This window comes from Talpa occidentalis, unplaced genomic scaffold (assembly GCF_014898055.3).
Source record: "Talpa occidentalis isolate TD23 unplaced genomic scaffold, MPIMG_talOcc4v2.1 talOcc4.4, whole genome shotgun sequence".
Taxonomy (NCBI): Eukaryota; Metazoa; Chordata; class Mammalia; order Eulipotyphla; family Talpidae; genus Talpa; species Talpa occidentalis.
Window position 1 is genome coordinate 56,002,811 of NW_023604295.1, and position 22,878 is coordinate 56,025,688.

The 22,878-nt window shown below is 37.6% G+C and overlaps 1 protein-coding gene and 1 non-coding gene across 10 annotated transcripts in view; both read right to left on the minus strand.

Annotated features, from left to right (window-relative positions):
• Positions 1-391: 391 nt before the first annotated feature.
• Positions 392-22,878, minus strand: part of BBX (BBX high mobility group box domain containing) — a 267,523-nt gene continuing 245,036 nt past the window's right edge. For 8 of the 9 annotated variants that reach the window (XM_054700626.1, XM_054700630.1, XM_054700629.1 and 5 more), the window contains 5 exons: positions 16,149-16,238; positions 14,760-14,819; positions 7,256-7,450; positions 5,131-5,320; positions 392-871 (listed from right to left, as the gene is read on the minus strand). In XM_054700626.1, the coding sequence (XP_054556601.1) occupies positions 784-871; positions 5,131-5,320; positions 7,256-7,450; positions 14,760-14,819; positions 16,149-16,238 (623 nt within the window). In that variant the 3' untranslated portion in view covers positions 392-783. The remainder of the gene's footprint in view (positions 872-5,130; positions 5,321-7,255; positions 7,451-14,759; positions 14,820-16,148; positions 16,239-22,878) is intronic. The other variant, XM_054700631.1, reaches the window with a different exon arrangement.
• Positions 1,803-1,908, minus strand: LOC119258327 (U6 spliceosomal RNA). Its single transcript, XR_005128195.1, has one exon. It is a non-coding gene; the product is annotated as a U6 spliceosomal RNA (small nuclear RNA).

Genomic DNA, 22,878 nt, shown 5'->3' on the forward strand with positions numbered 1-22,878 from the left:
GGAAAATATTTGCCACAATTTGCCCCAAGCAAATTCTCCTTGGTCACTGAAGGCTAAGAAAAAAATTCAGCTTGTTAAGAATTGTAATTTTTTTTTTCTGTTTTTTTTTGCCAGCAAACTACCACTCTGGTGGCAAATAGAAAAGTGCAGAATATATGGACCACGAGGCCGAGCACACCGCTAACAATGGTACATCTGCCTGCCCATGCTGCTTGGGAGTCTCTGGAACAGGCTTTTTAATATTACTCTACAATATAAATGTAGGTATAACCTATTATATAAACCATCTTAGAACTTAAATCTCCATGTACAAAAAAAGACTAAGAATATCTAATCATAACTAGTGCAGTGCGTCAGTTTTTGTTGTTTTTTTTTTTGTTTGTTTTTTTGTTTTTGTTTTGAAAGAATAACTAGGTAATATACGAAACTAGTTTCACTCTCTCTGGTTGGTAAAAGAGATGCTGGATGAGCTACAGTAAAGGCAGCCTTTTACCAAGTTACCACCTATTACCGTCAAAAGCCTTCAATAGAAAGCAAAGCTCCAGGAGCATTCTGTTTCTGCTCAGTATCAGACAGATAACATCACCCTCAAGGAATCTGGGTTCTGAAAGAACAAACTGGCCCAGGATGCTAACTTCTGCTTCAAGTGAATCTGGGCCATGTCGGGCAACAAGCACTTGTTTGCAGTCTATATTTTCCACCACTTGGACTCACTAGCATCCCTCGGTAAAGACAAGGCTAGGGTAGTAGGTAAAGCACAACGTTTTACAATTAAATAGCGCTTCACTGGTCAGCGCAGGAAATAAGTACAGGAGCCTGTGGCATTTCTTTTGGCTGTCCATCATGGGTGAGTGGAGTTGATCTCTGACCTCTGCAAAACAAAAGGAAAAAAAGAAAGTACTTATTCAGAGTACAATATGAGAAAGAAGACAGGATGATGGATAACTAATACAAGCTTTCCAAAGTCTTACTTAATAGCTACTGTAGACTTACTACTTACGTTTCTTAAAGCCACTTTTCTCCTTCTATGCATTTTTTTTAAAGAATTTATCTCAATTTCTCTTAGACAACTCAGTAATATACTCCATCCCCAACCTACCACCTCCATTTTGTAAAGATGAAGCCTAAAGCACCAAGAAATTTGGGGAAATTCCCTAAGAAGTGAGAACCCTTCAGTCAAGGGCTGTGGATCTGGAACAACAATCTCCCTCTTGATCCACTGATATTACCAATGATGAGCGCCTTTTCTTGACTCGCCTGCAGGGAAAACTCACCTACGCTAATTGATAACCACCAGACTCATTTCTTTAGATCTCTACTAAGAAACCTAATTTTAAAACTTTAAAGACAAATAAAAGCAATGATCCCTGAAGAAAGAGAGTTGGATTATGATTTTAAAAAAATGAATGCAAAGAGGGCCTCCCCAGTTGCACAGCAGGTTGAGCACAGTGCTGTGAAGCTATCCACAGCCTCTGCAGCGCAGGTTCGATTCCCCACCAGCCAGGGAAAAACCCACATGGCGTGGGAGACCTCTTCTGCCCCGCCCGCTGCTCCCCACCTCAGCAGTGTCTGCAGTCCGTCTGCCTGTTCTGCTCCCCGCTCTCTCTGGTGAATTCTCTCACCCTCCTGCACCTCTGACCTGTACCCCAGTTCTTGTATAAATAATCTTAAATAAATAAATAAATAAATAAATAAATACAAAGGAAGCAACAAAACTCTCGTAAAGTCTAACAGGCATGTGGAAAGCGGAGGGGGTTGAAGAAGGCCCATTACCAACTCTGAATTTTATCTTGTTTCTTTTTTTAGATATGGAATGTTTTGCCAATTTGCATGTCATTCCTGTGGTGGAGCCATGCTAATCTTCTCTGTATGGTTCAATTTTAGTGTATGTGCTGTCAAAGTGAGTATCGAACTCTGATTTCAGAGTCTGAGAAGATCCAGTCAAACGTGGGTTGAAATCAGTGTATAAGAGGACACTAGACAAGACTAGGAAATTTGTGGAATTCTCATCATTCTTATTCTAAAAAGACAGGCTTGGGGATACCCTCGACGCATCCCAACAGGTTTCCCACAACAAGGCGATGCCCCCCCGGCACCTCCACCCCTACCAGTGACTGCCAGGGGTTCACTGGTTTCATCTTTCAACGTCTTTTTCCAATTATGTAGTAACTTTTATGATTCAGATGATACCTACTCCATCACTATAACCACACATTTCCTTCTCTTGATGTACGAGAAGAAAAATAATGTAGATGAATTACAACATTTGGGAATTTCAGAATTCAATGATCACTTAACAGTATAAGATATTAGGGTTTTAGGGAAACAAAACATGTGTTACAATCAAACCTCTGGATTAATCTGTTTATTCATGCAGGGATGCTGTAAGCACCAACTGTTCAATATGCTCAACTATTTGTTCAAGAAAAATAAAAGGAAAATGCTGTTTTTTATCTGTAAGGTTGAATTTGAAATAGTGCAGCAAAAGCCAAAAGAATTTTATAAGTATTGGAAAAGGAAAAGAATAGAGAAAAAAATAGTGAAAAGTAAGAAACACAACATGAAAAAAAGAGAGAGAAAAAATGGGGTGAAAGACCACTTAATCAATAAAGAAAAGGAGGTCGATGCATGGTGTGGCTGGAACCAACTGAGGTCTCCAGAACCAGCGAGACTTCAGGACTTCCTATGGAATAACAGAGGCTTGCACAAACAGTATGCTGGAGTTCAAGACCTTAGTTCAAATCTTGACTCAATATAGCTGTGTGCTCTTGGCAAGTTAACCATCTACGCCATCATTAAATGTGATTGAAAGAAACCCAATGGCAGGGCTGGTTTTAGGATTAAGTGTAATGAGTTTTCCTCCTTATAAAACTCCTACTAAATAAACAGGCTCTCAATCAAAGGTTTATTCCAACTTCTATTCCTGCATTTTGTAAAACTCTCTTCCTATGTTGGGTTTCTACACATAAGAGTGCAAGAAATATATTCCTACCCTTAATTGTATTGGCCACCCTCTAAATTATGAACCAAGGTGATGCCTAAACAATAATTAATTGATGTGCAGCACAGGTAAATTACATTAAGTTTATAGGGAGAGCATAGGCTGGTAGTTCTGCATTAATAGGTAAGGGCTAAAGTTACCACTAAGATTTCCCAAGGGCGTTTGTCTTTGTAGATATTAAGAGCACTGGTCATTTGTTTAGTTGATAGGGAAATTCTAGTCAGCAATATTGTTCTAACTAAGGGAGGTTTTGGAAAAAGAAGAACATTTACTCACACCATTTTTTCTATGCTAGCTAATAGCTAAGGCAGCCAAATGTCAAGAACACCTCATTTACTCATTCATTTGTTCATTCAGCCGTTGATGTCATGGGAACTAAGAAAGTATATTTTGCTTTCCAAATATAATAGGAGACAGAAGCATTAACAAATTACAACCCAGTGTGGCAGCTGGGCTAACAGAGGTGTGCATTATGAACGTAAAGGCTTCAGGAAGAAGCCTGAGACAAAGAACTGGAGCCAGGAGGAGCAGGAGCAGTTCATGAGGAGGACAAAGTACTGGATAGGAGCAAGCAATTCCACATGCCAGCAGGGCAGGGAGGAGCGGGGTGGCATGGTGGTAACAGTGGAAAGATCTGCTGAGGCTTTCTGCCGCTGTCTTGGAAGGTTGGTTAATAGAGCACTGGAGGGCCGCAGCCATATTTAGAAAGGAACCCTGGCAGCAGCAAGGGTGACTATGGAGGCCCTTTCTGAACCTTCAATTGTGATCTTCCCTCTGAATTCTAATAGTCTTATTGCCATTAATTCACAGGCCCACTTAGTAACACACAGGCACATATTAAACTCTTTAGCATGCATGAAGTGTGTCCTCTGAACTCACTGTAAACTCCATGGGGAGAGAAGGGTGTGTGCACTACCTTCCTCAGAGTTGAGCCATTTTAACGGCATCTGTCAGCATTCACTTGCTATTAGGGTCTTGTGATGTACACATGAAAAGGAAACTGACTTCATTTTTATAATTATCTAGAGGCTATTTGTGAGGAAGTGCTAAATTGTAATATGACAGGTAAAGAGTAAGAAGCAAACAAAGAGGACATCAGGGTCTCCCATCCCTCGAGGAAAGAGAGGAGAATGGAGCCTGACAGGTGGGTCCACAAACTGAGCTAGACCTCAAGCACTTTGGTGCTGCAGATGGTTGTCTAAGACAGCAATTCTTCTGTGGGTAAGCCACTTTCAATAAAAATATGAAATACCTGAATTACCAAAAGGCTTTTTTTTTGCCTTCCCAAAGGACCTATTAATGAGCAGAAAACCGCAATTACACATTTAGAACTTACTATACTTTCTTTGGGGTATTATTGAGTTCAAAAGGCTTTCAACATCTATGATCTAGTCTGATCCTTATAACTTTTTGGTTCTTTGGGGATAGCACTATGCTGGATCTAAGATGAAAAACTGAGGACCCTGAAATAAATTACTCTGTAGCAAACACAGAGTTGGAAAAAAAAAACCAAGTGCCTTCTGCCAGTCATGATATCCTCCCTCAACCCCCTCTTGTGCCCAGAACTATGATGTCCTGTTTTTCTGCCAGCCAGCCACTGCCGCCAACACCATCCTTAGTGGGGCGTTTACCACCTGCTAGCACTATGACATTAGACTTGCTTCACATAAAATCTCCATGAAGTATCACTTAGCCCCATTTTATAGGAGGAAAAAATCAGAGTAGAGAGATTTATGATCTTGCTCACAACCTTGGTGCTTATAGAGATAGAGCTGGGCCAGATCTCAGACCTGGCCTCAAAGCTCATGTTCAATCATGAGATAAGACTGCTTCTCTGTTCTGGGGCTTTGGGTGCAAATGAAGTTTAGCCACAGAATAATGTATTGAAAATAAAACACCTGGCTGGCTACATTCCAGTGTATTTTTCCACGATGCTAACTTTTGTTAACACCCGCCATAAAAATCCTCTTGAACTAAGTGTCACAAGTCCTAATGCACTGTGAAAATTATCACAAATCATGTCAGGTAGGATGGTTTGGGTTTCTGTGTCTTTCTCCATGTTCCATGTTGGGAGTGAAGTTCCACAGGAGCCTCAGAACCCTGGTAGGGCAAGGTTCCTCACCACTGACCTGTGTACATTCTCCATGGCAGCCACTTCAGCCAGCGCAGCAAGGCTAAAGAATGCAGACACAGCCGGCATCTCGGGAGTGCTGCTCCGCGTGTCTGTAGCCTCGGTGCACTTGTGTGAACATTCATCACTGCAGCCAGTCTCCATTACTTTGGGGAGACTCCGCAGCAGTTGCTCCTTTGGTTTGTCATCTGTAACAAAAGGGAAATTCATCACAAGAGAATCACTCTGTTCTCTCCAGAGAAGAGACCCATAGAAAAATGCACCAGACAATGTGAAATGAGCTAATATTCTTTACTGTTCACTTTTGTCATCCAACGAATATTAAGGCTTTTACAGGATCTCTTCTCCCACAATAATAAAACTCTTTTATTAAGCTCAATGGCAATTGTGGGCAGTGCTGAAGCTGAGCAAAAAAGAAGATGTGTTTTATTCAAGGTCAAAGAATAGACATTGGAGCGAGGAGGAGAAAAGGCTTCGGTAAAATAAAACCCAAGTGACTTCTGCAGAGGGACTGTCTATAAAAAGGTTCTTAAGTGATCCAACATTTCTGATGAAGCCACAGCTTTTTCTACGATGGCAACGTGGACATTTGGAATGCTGTGACACCAACACTCTGGATGACCAAAACTAATCCTAATGAGATTCATCAGTCTCAATGAGATCCCAAAATGTTATTTTTTTATTCTGAAAACCTAGTAGATGGAAGGCAAAGGGCCCACTGGTATTAATGGAGAGGTGGATGAAATGCTAGTAAATATACATACATAATGGAAATGAGTACACTTTCATAATTATGATGTAGTCATTACACAAAAGGAATCTTTATCATGGTTTTAAAATATTTTAAATATAGAAAGCAATTGTTAAAAGTTGTAAATGTCATATATTAGGATACGAAAGTGCTAGGTACTTTTCTACATAAAAGGGAGCATTTTCTAAAGTCTTTTCATTCTTCCTACAGGTGAAAATAAGGCCATAACAGGCTATGAGATGAAAATCACAGAACAGAAGCTAGAGGGAAAGGCCTGTTGAACTAAAAATCAGGAGAAGTAGTTCCTGTCTGACTTCTCACTAGTTGAATTACACAGCAACAAAAATACCTCTTGGAGCACTATCTCTTATATGACAGGGTAAAATTGGGGATCTTTAATGATTTTTGGTTTAAATGACCTATATGTGTAAAATACAAGAAAAAGTACACAACTCACTAGTTGTCCTCTAATTTTATCCCAATAAATAATCTCTATTAACAACTAGATTAATCCCAATCAGGTATTTATAAATCACTTTCAAAAAGGTTGCTCTTAAATATTTCTTTCTATGTGTAAAAGTCATAGAAAGGTCTTGATGTTTTCCTGAAAATTGCACTGGGTGGGGAACAGGAGGAAAACTTCCTTCAGGGCTAACAGAATGAGATGCTGGAGGTGCCGAAAGGCAGAATGGCTACTAATGCCTAGTTGGTGTAGCACCCGAAGAACGGAGGGAGGGGAGATACTTAGTGTCTCTCTTAATTTAGGCATCAAGGCAACTCTGCTTCTCCAGAGGCCACCAGGAACAGCAAACAGACTGCAGTCCACAAAAATGCAGAAATAGAAAATGGAGATATTTACTGTAAGTTAAGATTTAGTTAAGGAATAACCTAGAGAACTAAAGAAATGCAGAAGCATTGTTAGACTCCCTCAGTGGTCTGAATCAGCTTAAAAGAAATGCTAGATGCTTTTGTAATCCACTGGTTTAAATACTGATGATCTAGTTTGTAGTGACTTGAATAGCGAACCATCGAGAAATACCCACTCATCCATTATTTTTAAAAGTCTAGAATCTCTGAGAATTTATTTAATTCAAACTGAGTACATGCCATAAAGGTGAAGCTGATACCGTTCCTTGCTAAGAATTCCAGATACGCTCTTAAAGAGAGATGATTTTAACACATGGAATGCAACTTGTACATTTAGACATTTGTAGAAAACTAGCTCTCAAGGAGAAGCACAGAAAAAGAATATCACTATGACCAAACCCACAGAACAGACCCACAGTTGGCTTATAGTCATTCACTAGCCAATATGGCCACAACGCTCAACTGCTTGCTCTAGCTATCTCTGTCTAAAACTCCCTCTTCTTACCCAAAGTACCTCCTGCTGGTGATACCCGGCCATCTGCTGTCCTGACAAGATGTGTGATCTTGGTTTTCCTTGCTTTTCTCTTTTGGCTGCCCACCAAGGGTTCTTGCGTTGTTGGCTCTGGAGTGTTGGGAATGGATGGGGCATTTTTAACCTTATGAGCAGGCTCTGTGGTGTTTTTGTCTTCTGAAAATATGGCTGAAATAGGACAAACCATATATAGTTACACACAAAAACACAAAGCACCAACATTGCTCTTGGAAGGAAACATTTCTAAATGCCTGATCCCTCTGAAAGGAAAAATTACATTCACAATTTACATAATATTGATAGAAAAAAATAGAATGTTGCCCATAATGATAAACAAATATACTTATTTGTATCTTTTTTGATAAATGAAACAAAATTAAGATGCTCTCTCTCTTACACCAGAATACTGAACTAAGAGGCTATTGGAATAACACATTCTAAGTGTTTCTTGAAGATTGGTGGAAATGATAGTATATTTATGTAGGATCCTTTTGGTGAGTTGGCCTGGAGAGGATGATTAAAGACATTTCTCTTCAGGGAGACTGAGACTAAATATGCTGATTGGAATATTTGCTTTCAATCACCAAGTTGGACTGATCAAAAAAGAAGCTGTGAGGCCTGACTGTGTGTACTGACTGCCAGTCAGGACATAACAAACACAGGTGAAATATGTAAGGGAACTGAATCCCCTTCACTGAATTCTGGGGTCAGATGAATGTGTTTTAGTGACACAACTGAATAAGACTACAGGTCAGCCAGGCTGGAGGAGAGGAGAGGTTACTTTTAGGTTTCCTAATTGCAGCTGTAGTATCAGCAAATCATTTCACAGCATACACTTTTATCCTAAGATACTCTGTGTCAAGAGAAAGGAACATACTAGATTCTAGGTCCTGGTCAGGGAAAAACAAGTAATCACCAGAGTGGCAGGGCTAGGAAGATTACTCCCCTAGCTAGCATTGTTGGGGTTTTTTGTTTGTTTTTGGAGAGCCTTCAAATAGTTTCATTTCTTTTCAATGGTTGTTCCTTTTCTTGTATTCCAAGTTAATTGAGAAAAACAGCTCCCCCCCCCACCAAAAAAAAAAAAGCCAAGGGCATAGCTGCAAATGGACTGCAAATGAGAAGTGCAGTTCAGGCCTAAAATACTTAGGCCTAGAAGTAGTTTAAGAAGATTGGGGTTAGAGGAAGTAGAGGAAGCTCAGAAACCAGCAAACAGGGGACAGGGGTAAAGGGCAGAGTGACTAGACAGCAGACACCAGTGATACTCAAGTCCCAGAGCTTGGTGTACTGGGAGACAGCAAAGGAGTGATTCAGGTTGCAGATTAAGTCCAAGATGCAAAAAAGGAGAAGACATTGGGAGTTCTCTTAAGTCACTGCAAAGGAGGCAACACCACCCATCTAGAGCTCATCTCCTCTAAACCCTGTTAGAGCAACAGGCATCACAGGGCCTGTAGATTGTCCACATTTGAAAAAGACATAAAAGAGTGGTCTTGCTAGCATTTGGAAGAGGGGTATTAGAGTGTCTTGCCCCAAGGAGTACTCCCAGAACACTGCCCTGTTTGGCAGCCTGGACAGACTTTGGGGTCATCACTCAAGATGAACCTCTCCTCAGACAGAAGAACTGGGGGAGGAAGTTAAGACAAAGAAGTGGTGGTTATCTCCACAAAGGTTTGGTGGTGAGAGACAGGAAATGGGAAATGTTCAGAGAAGGAAATAGGTCCAAGGTTGAGAACCAACACAGCAAGCCAGTCCTTTTTTTTTTCTTCCTGACAAGGTAATAGAAATGTGAGGAAAAGAAAAGTTTTGTTCTCTAAAAACGAATTAGTCATTTCTCTTTCAGCTTTTAATTGAACACACAAAACTAACCAAGCACTGAAAAACAAGTCCACGGGGCTCGTTTTTACATTCCACAATCATCGTAACATGCTTGGTGTGTATCATCTGAGAGTCATAATGTGAGCTCATTCTTGGAGTAACATTAGGAATGTGGTAATAAGAGACTGTCTTGTTTTCCAAACTCTGCTCCCAAAATGTGGGTAAGTTTTTTAGGTAGCAGCACTGAGACTGTACTGTACCCCAGGAGACCACAAGAGCACTCCAGAGTTATGAATTCACATTCAACAAGGGAATCAAATTTGCACTGAAATTATTATAGCCAAATCCGGAATCTCATTGCCTTCAGTTGGTCTCCCATGAGCTAGAAAAGCAGTCAGATGCTGAATGAAACACAGGAAAAAGAATAAAATGAATGAGCCTTATCTAAGATCCTGGGAGACTTGTTGAAGTTACATACCAACTATGTCAAACTAGTGGAAAGAGATCGAGTAAGCCTGAGTGCTATGGATCATGATTAAGGATCTAACCAAAAAACCAACTTTTCTCACCTGTAATTAGATTTATACATTGCAGAGAAACTAATCTTACGCAGACTCCCAGTGTAAGATTTTTTTTTTCCTTGTAAGATAACATTCATAATTTCAAAGCCAAATGAGAGTTAACTGTCTACAGGTATGCCTAAAAGCCAAAAATTCTAGTAGGCACTGTATATTGATAAAAAGTGTCCTTGCTTCTTTTCTACTGCTTATGTTGGTCAGGCTTCAATTCCTTATCATGTATTTGGGGCTAATAAACTCTATTTAATTTACCTGGGGCAGCTGCCAAGATTAGTTTTTACAAAAAAAAAAATATATATATATATACACACACACACACACAAAGGCCCTCTGGAAACTATGAAGCAATATTAAGGATTAATTATCATCATCATCACCATCATTACAATTTTAAACTTCTAGCTTAAGTGTAAGCATATGTCACCATAATTAGGTGGAAAAGATAAATACAGTGGCAGAGGTATATAGCCTTGGCTCATCTGAAAATTTTACATTTAATTCTAGGCCCCAGGCAATCTTTTTTTATGCTTATGATGAAGGGGTCTAGATAATTCACAAAGCACATAGTTACCACCTGAACAAGTTAATATTGGGGATGGTGTGAAAACAACCAAAAAATTCATGAAATGGTTCAGTGATTTTGAATTTTAAAAAAAATAGGGAATGTATAAAACAGGTTATAAGTTAGCATTTACCTCTGATGTATTACTAAGCACCTAAAGATTTCTGATATTCTGGGGGTAAAAATAGGGATTGCAAGCCAATTATACTTAGGGTGGTATTAAGAAAGGAAGTGAACTTTAAGCCAACCACCTAAACAGAAGTCAGAAACAGCTAACAGCTGCACAGTCTCGGTTGCACCAACATTTCTATTATAGGCATTAGATACAAACAGTTTCTCTCTAATCTTTGTCCAGAACAGCTTACACGAGCTAAAATTATCCTGATTATGGCTTCATTTTCTGTCCTTATACATTATCTCCAATGTAAAATTTTAATAAGCAATGACATGGCCACCGGTGAGAGAGATGATGAAGAAAAGGACCTAGATAATTCACAAAGCACACAGTCACCACCTGAACAAGTTAATATTGGGGATGGTATGAAAATAACCAAAAAGGTCACTAAATAACTGGTAATTTCCAATGCTTAAACTGATTACTTCTTTCCTGCCATGTAAAAATGAATTTTCACTGTACACTAAAGGGTATGCAATTTTCTGTGCATGCTTTCCAAAGTTTTGTTCCATATCCATTAGTAATAAATATAATGACATATCACTAAGAATAACTTTATTTTCACTATACCCTTAGCACTGCCTAGAAGATTCAAAATTCATTTAATTCTCTAACCTTCCAAGGGCATAAAATTAGGGTCACACAATATGGTACTTTCAGCTTCAAACCACTTACTTGATTTCATTAGAGTATTAAAGAGAAATGAAATTTATTGTTCATTTATTACAATACCTCATCGTCTGCCCCAACCCTAAACTCCACAGTACAAATGTGGAGTATGAGTGTTGTTCTACTTAACAGGAATAATTAGTGGTAGGTCTGAGACCCAGGTTTCCTAATTCCTACCTACTGTGCCCTTTCGCCCACACTGCAAATGCTGTAATGCTTCCTTTTTCAATGAAGTTGGTTAAAAAACACAATATTTAAAATAGTATCATTCAAGTAAAGAGCAATGTGATCTTAAATGCCTCTTCTAGATTTCTCTAGTAGCTTATAAAGTGCCTTACATTTATCAAATAAGTACAGAATAAGTTTTGAAAATACACAGTTATTGTATCAATTAGGGGATATTAGGACTTAATGTTGAGAATATCAGAACAATTCATACTTTGTTTTGCCAGCGGAGTACAGAAATAATATTCTATAGAGGTGAGTGTGAAATAACAGGGCACAAAACAGATGTACTATAAGCTGGTACAGTTACTATTGAGAACATTATGGAAATTCCTCAGAAAAGTAAAAATAGAACTACCGTGTGATCCAGCAATCCCATTTCTGGAAATGTATCTGAAGGAAATGACAGCACAATGTCAAAGAGTTATTTGCACGCCATGCTCACAGTAGCATTATTTACAATTAGGTAGTTTACAATGGAAACAACCTAAGTGTCTGTTGACAGGGGAATGGATGAAGAAGTGGTGGTATATATCTATTTTATATCTATTTTATTTAGCCATAAAAAAGGAAATCCTACCATTGTGACAACATGGATGGATCTTGAGTGCATTATGATAAATGAAGTCAGACAGAGAAAGACAAACTGTATGATCTCACGTGTGGAATCTTAACAAAAACAAAAACAGAAACATAATCATAGAAAAAGAGATCAGATTTGTGGTTACCAGATGTAGGGAGTGGGGAAGGAAGAATTGGGTGAAGGTGGTCAAAGGCACAAGCTTCCATCTGTAAGTTCAGTAAGCACTGAAGATGTGGGATAAATGTACAACATGAACACATGTGACCATAGTTAACACTGCTGTGTGGGAAACCTGGCAGCTGCAGAGGGTAGATCTTAAGAGTTCTCATCATGACGAAAAAAAGCAATTTTTCTTTCTATCTATACATGTCAGTGAATGTCAACAAAATTTACTGTGGTAATTATTTCACAAAATAAGAAAGCCAAGTCATTAGGCTGTATACCTTAAATTAAAATTTTCATTTTTATTATGAACTCAAATTTGAATATTTTTGATGTCTTTAATATGTGTATTTTTGATAAATGAATGGTCAAATGTGAATTTTCATTTTTTAAACTTCTTTTTAGCAAAGGAACAAGAGTGCACTTGTGAGGCATGAGACATGGATTTATTAAGTTCCTGTTTTTGGCCATAAATAAGTCAAAGACATTTGGACTGAATGATCACTAAGATTCCTTTTAGTTTTCAAATTAAATGACTCCAATTAAATACTAGACAAATGTTCAGGTCTTTAAAAGTATCTACAATAAAAAAAAGGCATCAGTGAGAATATGGCCCCTCAACCATCACAGAAATTGACATTCACCTGTGGGCTCAATATTTAACAGAAATTAGATAAAATCACAAATACATATGACTAGTAAAATTTTTAAATAAAATCTGCACTTACTATCGATATCATTATACTAAGTAATATGTGACTTTTCTTTAGCTATGTGTAAGCGTTAGGAGCAATCTGTTTGAACACAACCAGAAATACTAGAATACTAGAAGGTGAGTTTGGGGAAAAGTTCAGGTCAGGAACCACTTCTTCAGGCTTGCCTGTGCTCAGTCAACCAGGAATGCAGCATGCTGCCCTAATTTGACTCCTAACAGCATGTGCCTACAACATGAACAGCAATGTTGACTACTTTTAGTTATGAAAAACTCTAATTTCAGGTTAATGAAGTTCAATGAAATGAAATCCCCCTTTGATTAAAATTCACATGATATACTACCTGACTCAACCTTAGCAGGTCAAAAATAATGTCAGTTTTGATTTGAAAATTAAAAATAACACAACTATGAATACTCAAGTCTAATGCTACTGGGTGATACAAAAAAAATTAGTCCATTTTATAAAATGGCCATTTTACACAAAGCAATCTGTATCAAAGTTTCAATGGCATTCTTCAAAAAACTAGAACAAACACTATACTATAATAATCAAAACAGTATGGTGCTGGGTGGAAAAAAGACATGTAGACCAATGGAACAGAACTGAGAGCCCACAAATAAATCCTCACTTATATGGACAATAATCCATGACAAAGGAGTCAAGAGTATACCTTGGATAAAGTCTCTTCAACAAATGGTATTAGGAAAACTGGACATTCACACATAAAAGAATATAACTAAACCATTATCTCACACATACATAAAATTTAACTTAAAATAGATAAAAAACTCAGATGTAAGTCCTGAAGCCATAAAATACACAAAAGAAAAAATAAAAACAAAGACAAAACACTCCATGGAATAGGCTTTAGTGATGTCTTTGTTGGATTTGAGAAATAAGTGAGAATATAAGCAATTGGGACTATGTCAGATTAAAAAGCTTCTGCACAGCAAAAGAAGCTACCACTAAAACGAGACACCCTACTGAATGGGAGAAAATATTTACACACTATAGATCTGACAAGAGTCTGATTTCCAAGATCTACAGAGAACTCATACAATTCAAAAAAAGAAAACAAAGAACCAATCAACAACCAGGCAAAAGAGTTAAACAGGCACTATCCAAAAACAGGCATCTGAAAAATTTTCATCATCACTAATTGACAGGGAAATACAAATCAAAACCCACAACCAGGTACTTTCTAATAACTGTGAGAATGACTCCTATCAGAGACCAGAAACAACAAGAGTTGGCTAGGATGTAGAGAAAAGGAAACCTTTGCACTGTTGGTAAGAATGCAGCCTGGTCCAATCCCTATGGAAAATAGTATGGCAAGTCCTCGAAATATTAACTAGATCTACCATATAATCCAAGAATTCTACTCCTAGGTATCCATCAAGAATGCAGAAATACTAATTCAAAGAGATATTCTTACTAAGTTCATCGCAGCACTACAATAGCCAAATTACAGAAACAACCTAAGTGTCCAAACACATTCGGAGGATGTGATAAATACAATGAAGTACTATTCAGACATCAAATAAAAATGAACTCTTGCCATTTGCAACAATCTGGATGAAAATGGAGGGGGATTTTGCTAAGTGAAGTTAAGTCAAAAGGAAACAGGCAAATATCATAAAGGGTTACTTTTATGTGGAATACAGAAAAACGAAATAAAGGGTCAGATAAAAACAAATCAATAGCAAACCCTCAGAATCTGAGTGTGGAACTGAGGCTACAATGGGGAAGTAGAAGGGAGTAGAGGAAAAGGACACAATGGACTATGTATGGTAGAGGATTATGGGTGCCTTGTGGTGGGTGTGGTGTGGTAACATAGCCCTACACCTCTGTATCATATTTAGTGTTATAAACCAACATTACTGCAATAAAACAAAAAATAGCTAAAAATAAAAATTATACCCTTTAAGCACATAAAAAAAGTCATTTCTAGCAGAGGCTACCTAAAATTATACAATGAATATTGCGCTCTTTTACCTTCTGTAGGGTGAATAGCATCCAAGAAGAGTTGCTTGTTTGACCATTTATCCCCACTTCCTAAAAAGAATGACAGAAAAGGAAAGTGAAAACTCTACTTGAGATACAGACACAAGCACTATAGTGTAGGACGTATGCAAAACAACTGAAATCGGACACATTATCACACAAATAAAGTACAATTTTCTGCCAACTATTTAATCCTCAGAAGGACATTTACCAACTAAAATAATCAGATGACACAAGAAATGGGATTAAAGAAACAAATTTGCCTTTTATGAAATACATTGCCGGATAATTTTAATTAAGATAATATGAAGATTGGTTAATAGGAAATGATGAGACATTTTACCTAAAGAGTGATGTTTCTCCACTGGAAGCAGAGAAATATTATTAATATATAAAACAAAATTAAGAGGCTGCTGGGAAGGTGAAAAAAAAACCAAATTTAAGTAAAAGGTTACATAGTAGAACACATAGGCACAAATTCCTACACATGAAAGACAGTGGCATTTGAAGTTTCATTTCGGAAACATGAAAGGTTTCACTTCTGGCCATGCAAGTAGGGTGCAAAGGGGCACGAGTGAACAGGTTCATGGGTATCACAGAGTAACATGCAGGAGATGCCAATGGAGCCCAACGTCCCAGATGCCGGTTTCATTGAATGAGATGGGGAGATCTGTTTTTTGTAAGAGGACTAGGAGTCCTGAACTTAAGAAAAAGATCTTCAAATGAGCCCTGGCTAAAGAGCTCATCAAGATCCTAACAATGAGACAGATGTTCAGAGCAGAGGGAGGGCAGAGTGCAATGTGTCTCTAGTGCCCCCTTGGAAATAACAGCTGTGTGACTCAAGAGCAGGGAAGAAGACTCTGGCAAGAGACGAAGTACACAGAGGGGGAAAAAAAAAGAGAGGTTATGACTTGACAAGTGATACATGACAAGAATCTTCAAGTGTCACAGAAAGTATAAAATCCGTGGGACTTTCACATGAATATGCAATTGGTAAGGTTTCAGGAAGGAGGAAAATGTGGTCCTGGTATAAAGGCTGCCAAATAAGAAAAGTCAAAGAAAGTAAGTGGATAGGAGCTAAAAAGACTAAATTACAAAATGCACCAAATATAGATGAGAAAGAACAATTTTAGGATTCATATGGAATTCTGAAAATAGACATAAATATGAGAGTTGAGTAGAAATCCAAGTGAAGGAGATCTCTATTTGCAATTAGCTGCAGAGTCTAGAAATAATGAATCTGCCTGCATCAGGAGTGGATGATGCTGAAGCAAGCACAGAGGAGGAAAAGGCAAAGCGGTGTATGGAAGCAATGCTCAGAGATGAAGACATAATGGAAGTGGCTAAGAAACCTTAATGGAGGATGGAAGGCACCAATACCTTTTTCCGGAACATTAGGCTTCTCCTTTTTGTGCTTATATTTGCTGACAATTTTGTGGAATAAGTTCTTTTTCTGAGACTGGAAAGGACCTACAGACAATATTAATATAAATATAATTGAAATTAACAATATTTCATAGAACAAACTACACCCTCCTCCCACCTGTATAATAAGTAAACCGAGTCAGAAGAAATGTCATCTTGTGTTTTTAACTCATCCAACTAGTGCTCAGTGACCTTCCTTTGGCTTCTTTAAAACCCAGGGAGAGGGCCTCCCCTGGTGGCGCAGCGGTGTAAAGCTGTTCGCAGATCTGCAGCGCCGGTTTGATCGCCAGCAAGGATCCCACATGGTGCGCAGACCTCTCCTGCCGCCCGCTGCTCCCCTCAGCAGTGTACTTCGGTCCTTCTGCCTGCTCTGCTCCCCGCTCTGGCTCTGGTAAATCTGCTCACCCTCCCTCGCTTCTGACTGTACCCAGTGCTTGTATAAATAAATAAACAAACAAATTAAATAAATAAATAAATAAATAAATAAATAAATAAATAAATAAATAAAAACCGAGGGAGATTTTCCTTACAAATGTATTATTTGGCAGAAGCCTCCATTAGGGCTGCGACTCCCTAAACAGAAACTGCAGATGGAGTGATTCCAGACAGACCGCAAACAATAGTAGTGGAGCAGCTATATTTTGTAATAAAGTTTTATTTTAGATTATTGAGTATCATGAAGGAAAAGATGCCATGGGCATTTTAACTTCTCCTAAGAAACTGGTTTTCACAAGGACAACACTGTCAGGTGAAAAGTTTGGTGGGATACGATTTCCTGAAGATATTCTAGGAAGAAAAGGGGGATTACAAAATAGAAAATATTTCCCCCCATTTTCTTCTCTAGGGAGGAGAGAGGAGGGAAATCTCAGATTGTACCTTAGTTTTTTCAGGAGAAGAAAATCAATTGGAGAATCTCTCACCAACTGAAATGGCAACAATGCCAATATCTCCACAAAGCAGGTTGCTTTGTGTATCTTGCTGATATTTCTGTTTGAAACTGACTTATTACTTAATGTAACTTCTGTTTCCTCATCTGTAAATGGCAAAAATGGTGCATAACTCATAGGGTTCATTTGATTTAAAAAATTAGTAGCTCTATAACTTCCCTGTTTACGCACTTACCAGCATCTACACTTACATGTTCTGCCTTCCTTCTAGAAGCAAACAATGCTCCTATATACAATTTTTAATAATTTTGTATTTTAATATTCAGATAATGGCAACCATAACCAGTTTTAGAACATTTTAATCACCTGAAAAATAAATCCCATGTTCTTTTATTATCACCTCTTCCTATCTGCATTTCCCCAGCCCTAAGCAATCCTTCATTTACTTTCTATCTCCATAGATTTTGTCTACTTTGGAAATTTCATACAAATGAAATCATGTAACATGATCTTTTACATAGGATTCTTTCACTTGGTATAATGTTTGAAAGGTTTAATCATGTTGTACTACCTATCAGTATTTTATCGTTTTTTAACATCAATAATACTCCTTTGTTTGACTGCACTAGATTTTGTTTATCCATCTATCAGCTAATAGACATTTGAGTCATTTTCACCTTTTGATTATTATAACCAAAACTGTTATGAGCACTCATAACAAGCTTTTGTGTGGGCATTTGTATTATTCTTCTTGAACATATTCCTAAGAGTACAACTGGCAATGTCACTATGGTAACTCTACCATTGACTGCCAAATTGTTGAGGATTCTTGACAACACTTGTTATTATCTATCATTTTGATTATAACCATCATAAGGATGTGAAGTAGTATCTCCTTCATTGTGGTTCTGACATGCACTTCACTGCTGACTAACCATGTTAAGCATCCTTTCATATGTTTACAGGCTATTTGTGTACCTTCTTTGGAGAAATGTCTATTCAGATCATTTGCCCATTTTAAAACTCAGTTGATTTTTTCTGATAGAATTCTTTATATATTCTAGATAAAAACCTCTTATCAGGTGTGATTTGCAAATATTTTTTCACCTTCTGTGGGATTTTTACTTAGTGTTTTTTGAAGCACAAAAAATTTAAATTTTTATATAATTTATCTCTTTTTTATTGCTTTGTCATTTTGATGTCAAATCATAAGATGGATCCATTGCCAAATCTATCATCGCTGAGACTTATGTTTCTTTGTTAAGTTCAACAGTTTTACCTCTTACATATAAGTCTTTGACCTATTTCAAGCTAATATTTGTATACTGTGTGAGCTAAAAAATTAGGATCCAGCTTTATTATTTATGTGTGGATATCTAGGTGTGCCATTATCATATTTTGAAAAGACGTTTTTCCCCACTGAATAGTTTTTGCATACTTACTGAAAATATTTTGACCAATGATATATGTCCATTTCTAAGCCCTTTAAAATTTTCATTTCAGGGCCTCCCCGGTGGCGCAGCGGTTGAGCGCTGGGTTGCGAAGCTGCCCACAGCCTCTGCAATGCCAGTTTGATCCCCGGCTGCTCCCTGGCCACCAGAGGAGGGTCCCACATGGTGCATGGACCTCTCCTGCCGCCCGCTGCTCCCCTCAGCAGTGTACTTCGGTCCTTCTGCCTGCTCTGCTCTCCGCTCTGGCTCTGGTGAATTCTCTTACCCTCCCGCGCTTCTGACTGTACCCAGTGTTTATATAAATAAATAAATCTTTAAAAAAATTTTAAAAATATATATAAATAAATGAAATTTTCATTTCATTCCCTACATTTCTATTTGTATACCGGTACTACACTGTCTTGATCACTATTTTTTTATAGCCATTTTTGATATCAAGAGGGTTGTTTGTTTTGGCTATTCTGAATCCCTAGCAATTCCAAATTAATTTTAGGACCATATGTCAACTTCTATAAAGACATGTGTTTCCATCTTAACAACTGTCTTCTGATTCATGAACATCGGATATTTCCATTTACTTCAATGGTCTTTCACTGACATTTCTATAGTCTTCAATGTGTTGTACTTCTTTTGTTAAATTTATTTCTAGGGAATTTATTCATTTTGACATTATTGTAAATGGAATTATTTGTCCAGATTGTTGGATCCGAGTGTATAGAAAAACACTGGTTTTTGTACAGTGTTTTTTGTATAATGATCTTGTATCCATCCTGTAACCTTGCTGAGCCAAAAGTTATTTTGTATTACCTACAAAAGTGTCCTGGTGGGTTGCTTAGGTGTCCTACATAAAAGACTATTTACAAAAGTTATTTGTAAACAGAAACAGTTTTTCTTCTTCATTTCTATAATCTGGATTTTCTTGTTAATTCCCCCAGCTAGAACTTCTAATAGAAAGTTGAATATAAATGGAGAGTGTGGATATCCTCATCTTGTTTCCTCATCTTAGGGGGAGAGCATTCAATCTTTCACCATTAAGTATTATGCTAGTTATGGGTTTAATACAGTTGCCCGTTATCAGGCTGAGGAAGCTCCCTTCTATTCTGAGTATTTTAATGTTACCACAGAAGGGTGGTGGGGGTTGTCAAATGTTTTTTTACATCTACTGATATCATGATGTGGTTTTTATTTTTTGTTCTATTGATATGGTACAATGCATTAACAGAGTTTTGCAAATTAAACCAATCTTGCATTCCTGAAATAAAATCCCACTTGATAATAGTGTACAGTTCTTTTTATTTGTTGATAGATTTGGTTTGTTATTATTTGAGGATTTTTGTGGCCACATTTGAAAGAGAGTTTGGACTGTAGTTTCTCTTTCTTGTGATGTATTTGCTTAATTTTAACATTGGCTTTATAGAATGAATTGGAAAGTATTTCTTCCTCTTCTAATTTTTGAATGAGTTTGTAAAAAGAAAGGTAAATTAATTCTTTTTAAGTGTTTCGTAGAATTCATCAGTGGTCTATCTGGGTTTGTTGTTTTTTTTCTGGGTGCTTAATGATTACCAAATTCATTTTCCTGACTAATTATAGCTCTATTCAGATTATTTCTTCTTAAGTCTGTCTTGATAGTCTGTGTCTTTCTAGTGACGGCCCATCTCATGTGGGTTGTAGAATTTATTGGCATACAATTGTATTCACAGTATTCCTTTACAGCCTTTTCATTCCTGCAAGATTAGTAGTAATATTCCTTTTTACATTTCTGATACCAATGAGCTTTCTCTTTTACTTGATCTAGCTAAAAAGTTCTCAAATTTGTGGTTTTTCATTTTCATTTGTTTTCTCATTTAAATAGATTTATCTCATTAATTTCTTCTCTAGTCTTCATTATTTTCTTGATTCTGCTCCCTTTATGTTTCTTTTTTTTTTTTTTCTTCAATAAGAAGGTATAAGATTAGGCTATACCTAATCTTGAGATCTTCTTTTTTTCATTTTTTTTCCCAAAGATTTATTTATTTATGCATACAAGAGCTGGAGCACAGGCCAGAGACGCAGGGGTGGGGGGTGAGAGGATTCACCAGAGACAGAGTGGGGAGCAGAACAGGCAGACTGACTGAAATACACTGCTGAGGGGAGCAGTGGGTGAGACAGGAGCGGTCCGCCTCGCCATGTGGGTTACTCCCTGGCCGGCTGGGAATCGAACTTGTGCTACAGAGGCTGCAGATTGCTTTATAGTGCACTGTTTATCCCTCTGTGCCACCAGGGAGGCCCTTTCTATTTTTTTTAAAAAGATTTATTTATTTATTTATACACACTAGAGCTGGAGTACAGGCCAGAGGTGTGGGGGTGGAGGTGAGAGGATTCACCAGAGACAGAGTAGGGAACAGAACAAGAGGATTGACTGAAATACACTGCTGAGGAGAGCAGTGGATGAGACAGGTCTGCTGCGCCATGTGGGTTAGCTCCTGCCAGCTGGGATGGAACTCATGCTGTACTGCAGTGGCTGTGGATACCTTCACAGAGCTGTGACTTAAGCCCCTATGCCACCAGGGAGGCCGTTTCTAATTTCCTTATTGGTTTCTTCTATGACCTTGTCTGTTGGTTATTTGTAAGTGTGTTTTTTAATTTCCATACATTTGTGAGTTTCCCCAATTTTTCCCACTGTTGATTTTTAGTTTCATTTCATTACAGTCAGGAAACAGTTTGTATTATTTAAATCTTTTTAAATTTATGGATTAATTGTATGGCCTAGCATATGGTTGACTCTGAAGTTTGCTTCATGTACATGTGAGAAAAATGTCTTTTCTGTTATTGTTGGGTGGAGTGCTCTAAATATGTCCCTTCGATCTAGTTGGTACATAGTATTAAAGTCTTCTTCCTTTTTTATCTCTTGTCTAGTTGTTCTAGCAAAACTGTTCTTTTTTCCATAGCATTTTTTACCATCTAACCCATGATATGCTTTCCTTACTGTTCAAGCTTGTATATTATCTGTTATCCCCACCATAATGTAACTTCTATAGTAGCAGGGTTCCTTATTTTCATTCTGTGTGCCAAGAAAGGTGCTTAGTATTGGACTGGTTCTCAATATTTCTTGAATGAATAAATAAATAAATAAAGCACTGCTTGGCACAACAAGCTCAAGAAATGACAGGTATTGCTATTATTACTTTATTTACTACAAAGCTGTAAAAGTGTGTTTTAATCATTACACCACATCATCCTTCTAAGCAATGAACAGCAAATAATTCTGAATTTGCTGCTGGTGGTTTGAGATTAAAGTAGAAAATGCCTCGTTGTTAGTTTTCTTCTTTTTGGTGGGGCGGGGGAGTGAGCAACAAGGGAAAGAAAATAAACTTAACAATCACAAAGGAAATATATCAGGTGTACACACTGCACTAATATTACAGGCATTCTTTATAATCCATTAGCAATCAATGCCTCATGCATATTTTATACAACCCAGGAAACTGCGGACTGGTGCACCTGCATGACAGATACATGGACAATCATAGAAGAAAGAAGAAGAAAGAAGAAAAACAATTTTGAGACTTCTCGGGACCATACAGAGCCTACTGATTTACCTATAGGAAGATAATAATAATGCTGGCTTATAGGGAGAATGATTCCTGTATTCATTGCTATATATAAAGACAATGTATATGAACTACTGTTCACAGAAGAACACTGATTTGATGCATGGAATGGGTTAGGAAAGTAGAAAAGGATACTTATTTTCAGATCCAACCACATTCAGAAAAATCTAACAAGTACAATTTAAGGACAAAGCTAAAGATAGAGCTTGTCAATACTAACAGCAACAAAAAGAACATCCAGAGTTGTTTTAGACAAGGAGTTTTTGTAAACTAACATTTTTAAGCTTCCTTGTTCATAACCATCCCTACACTACAGCTATAAAATGAATCTAAGTATATGACAACTTAGATAAAAAAACTACAATGACAAACTTGAAGGAGTAAGAGATAGGTATAATTGTAGTCACTGAAAAGCAGCAATTTTAGAGTCAAGAAGCCAACAGTTTGATTTCTGCCCACCAATATGGGACATATGTTTGATATTCTGTCTAAAGAAATTATATTAATGTAGAAATGTCCATGCAGGAAAAAGAAAGTAGGAAGTCAAAAGCAGAGGAAAGAATTTTGAGAAGAAATCATTCAGAAAACAAAGAGTTGGCAACTGCTTTCACCAAACTACCACCTCAAGTTTCCATTCCATCCCTCCCTCATCTTCCTAACAAATTTCTTTAGAGTCTTTGCATCCGCTTTCTGTTTCCTCTGACTAAATCACTTGTTTTTGACATGTACTGTGACTCCCTTAAGGTTTTAGGCAGGT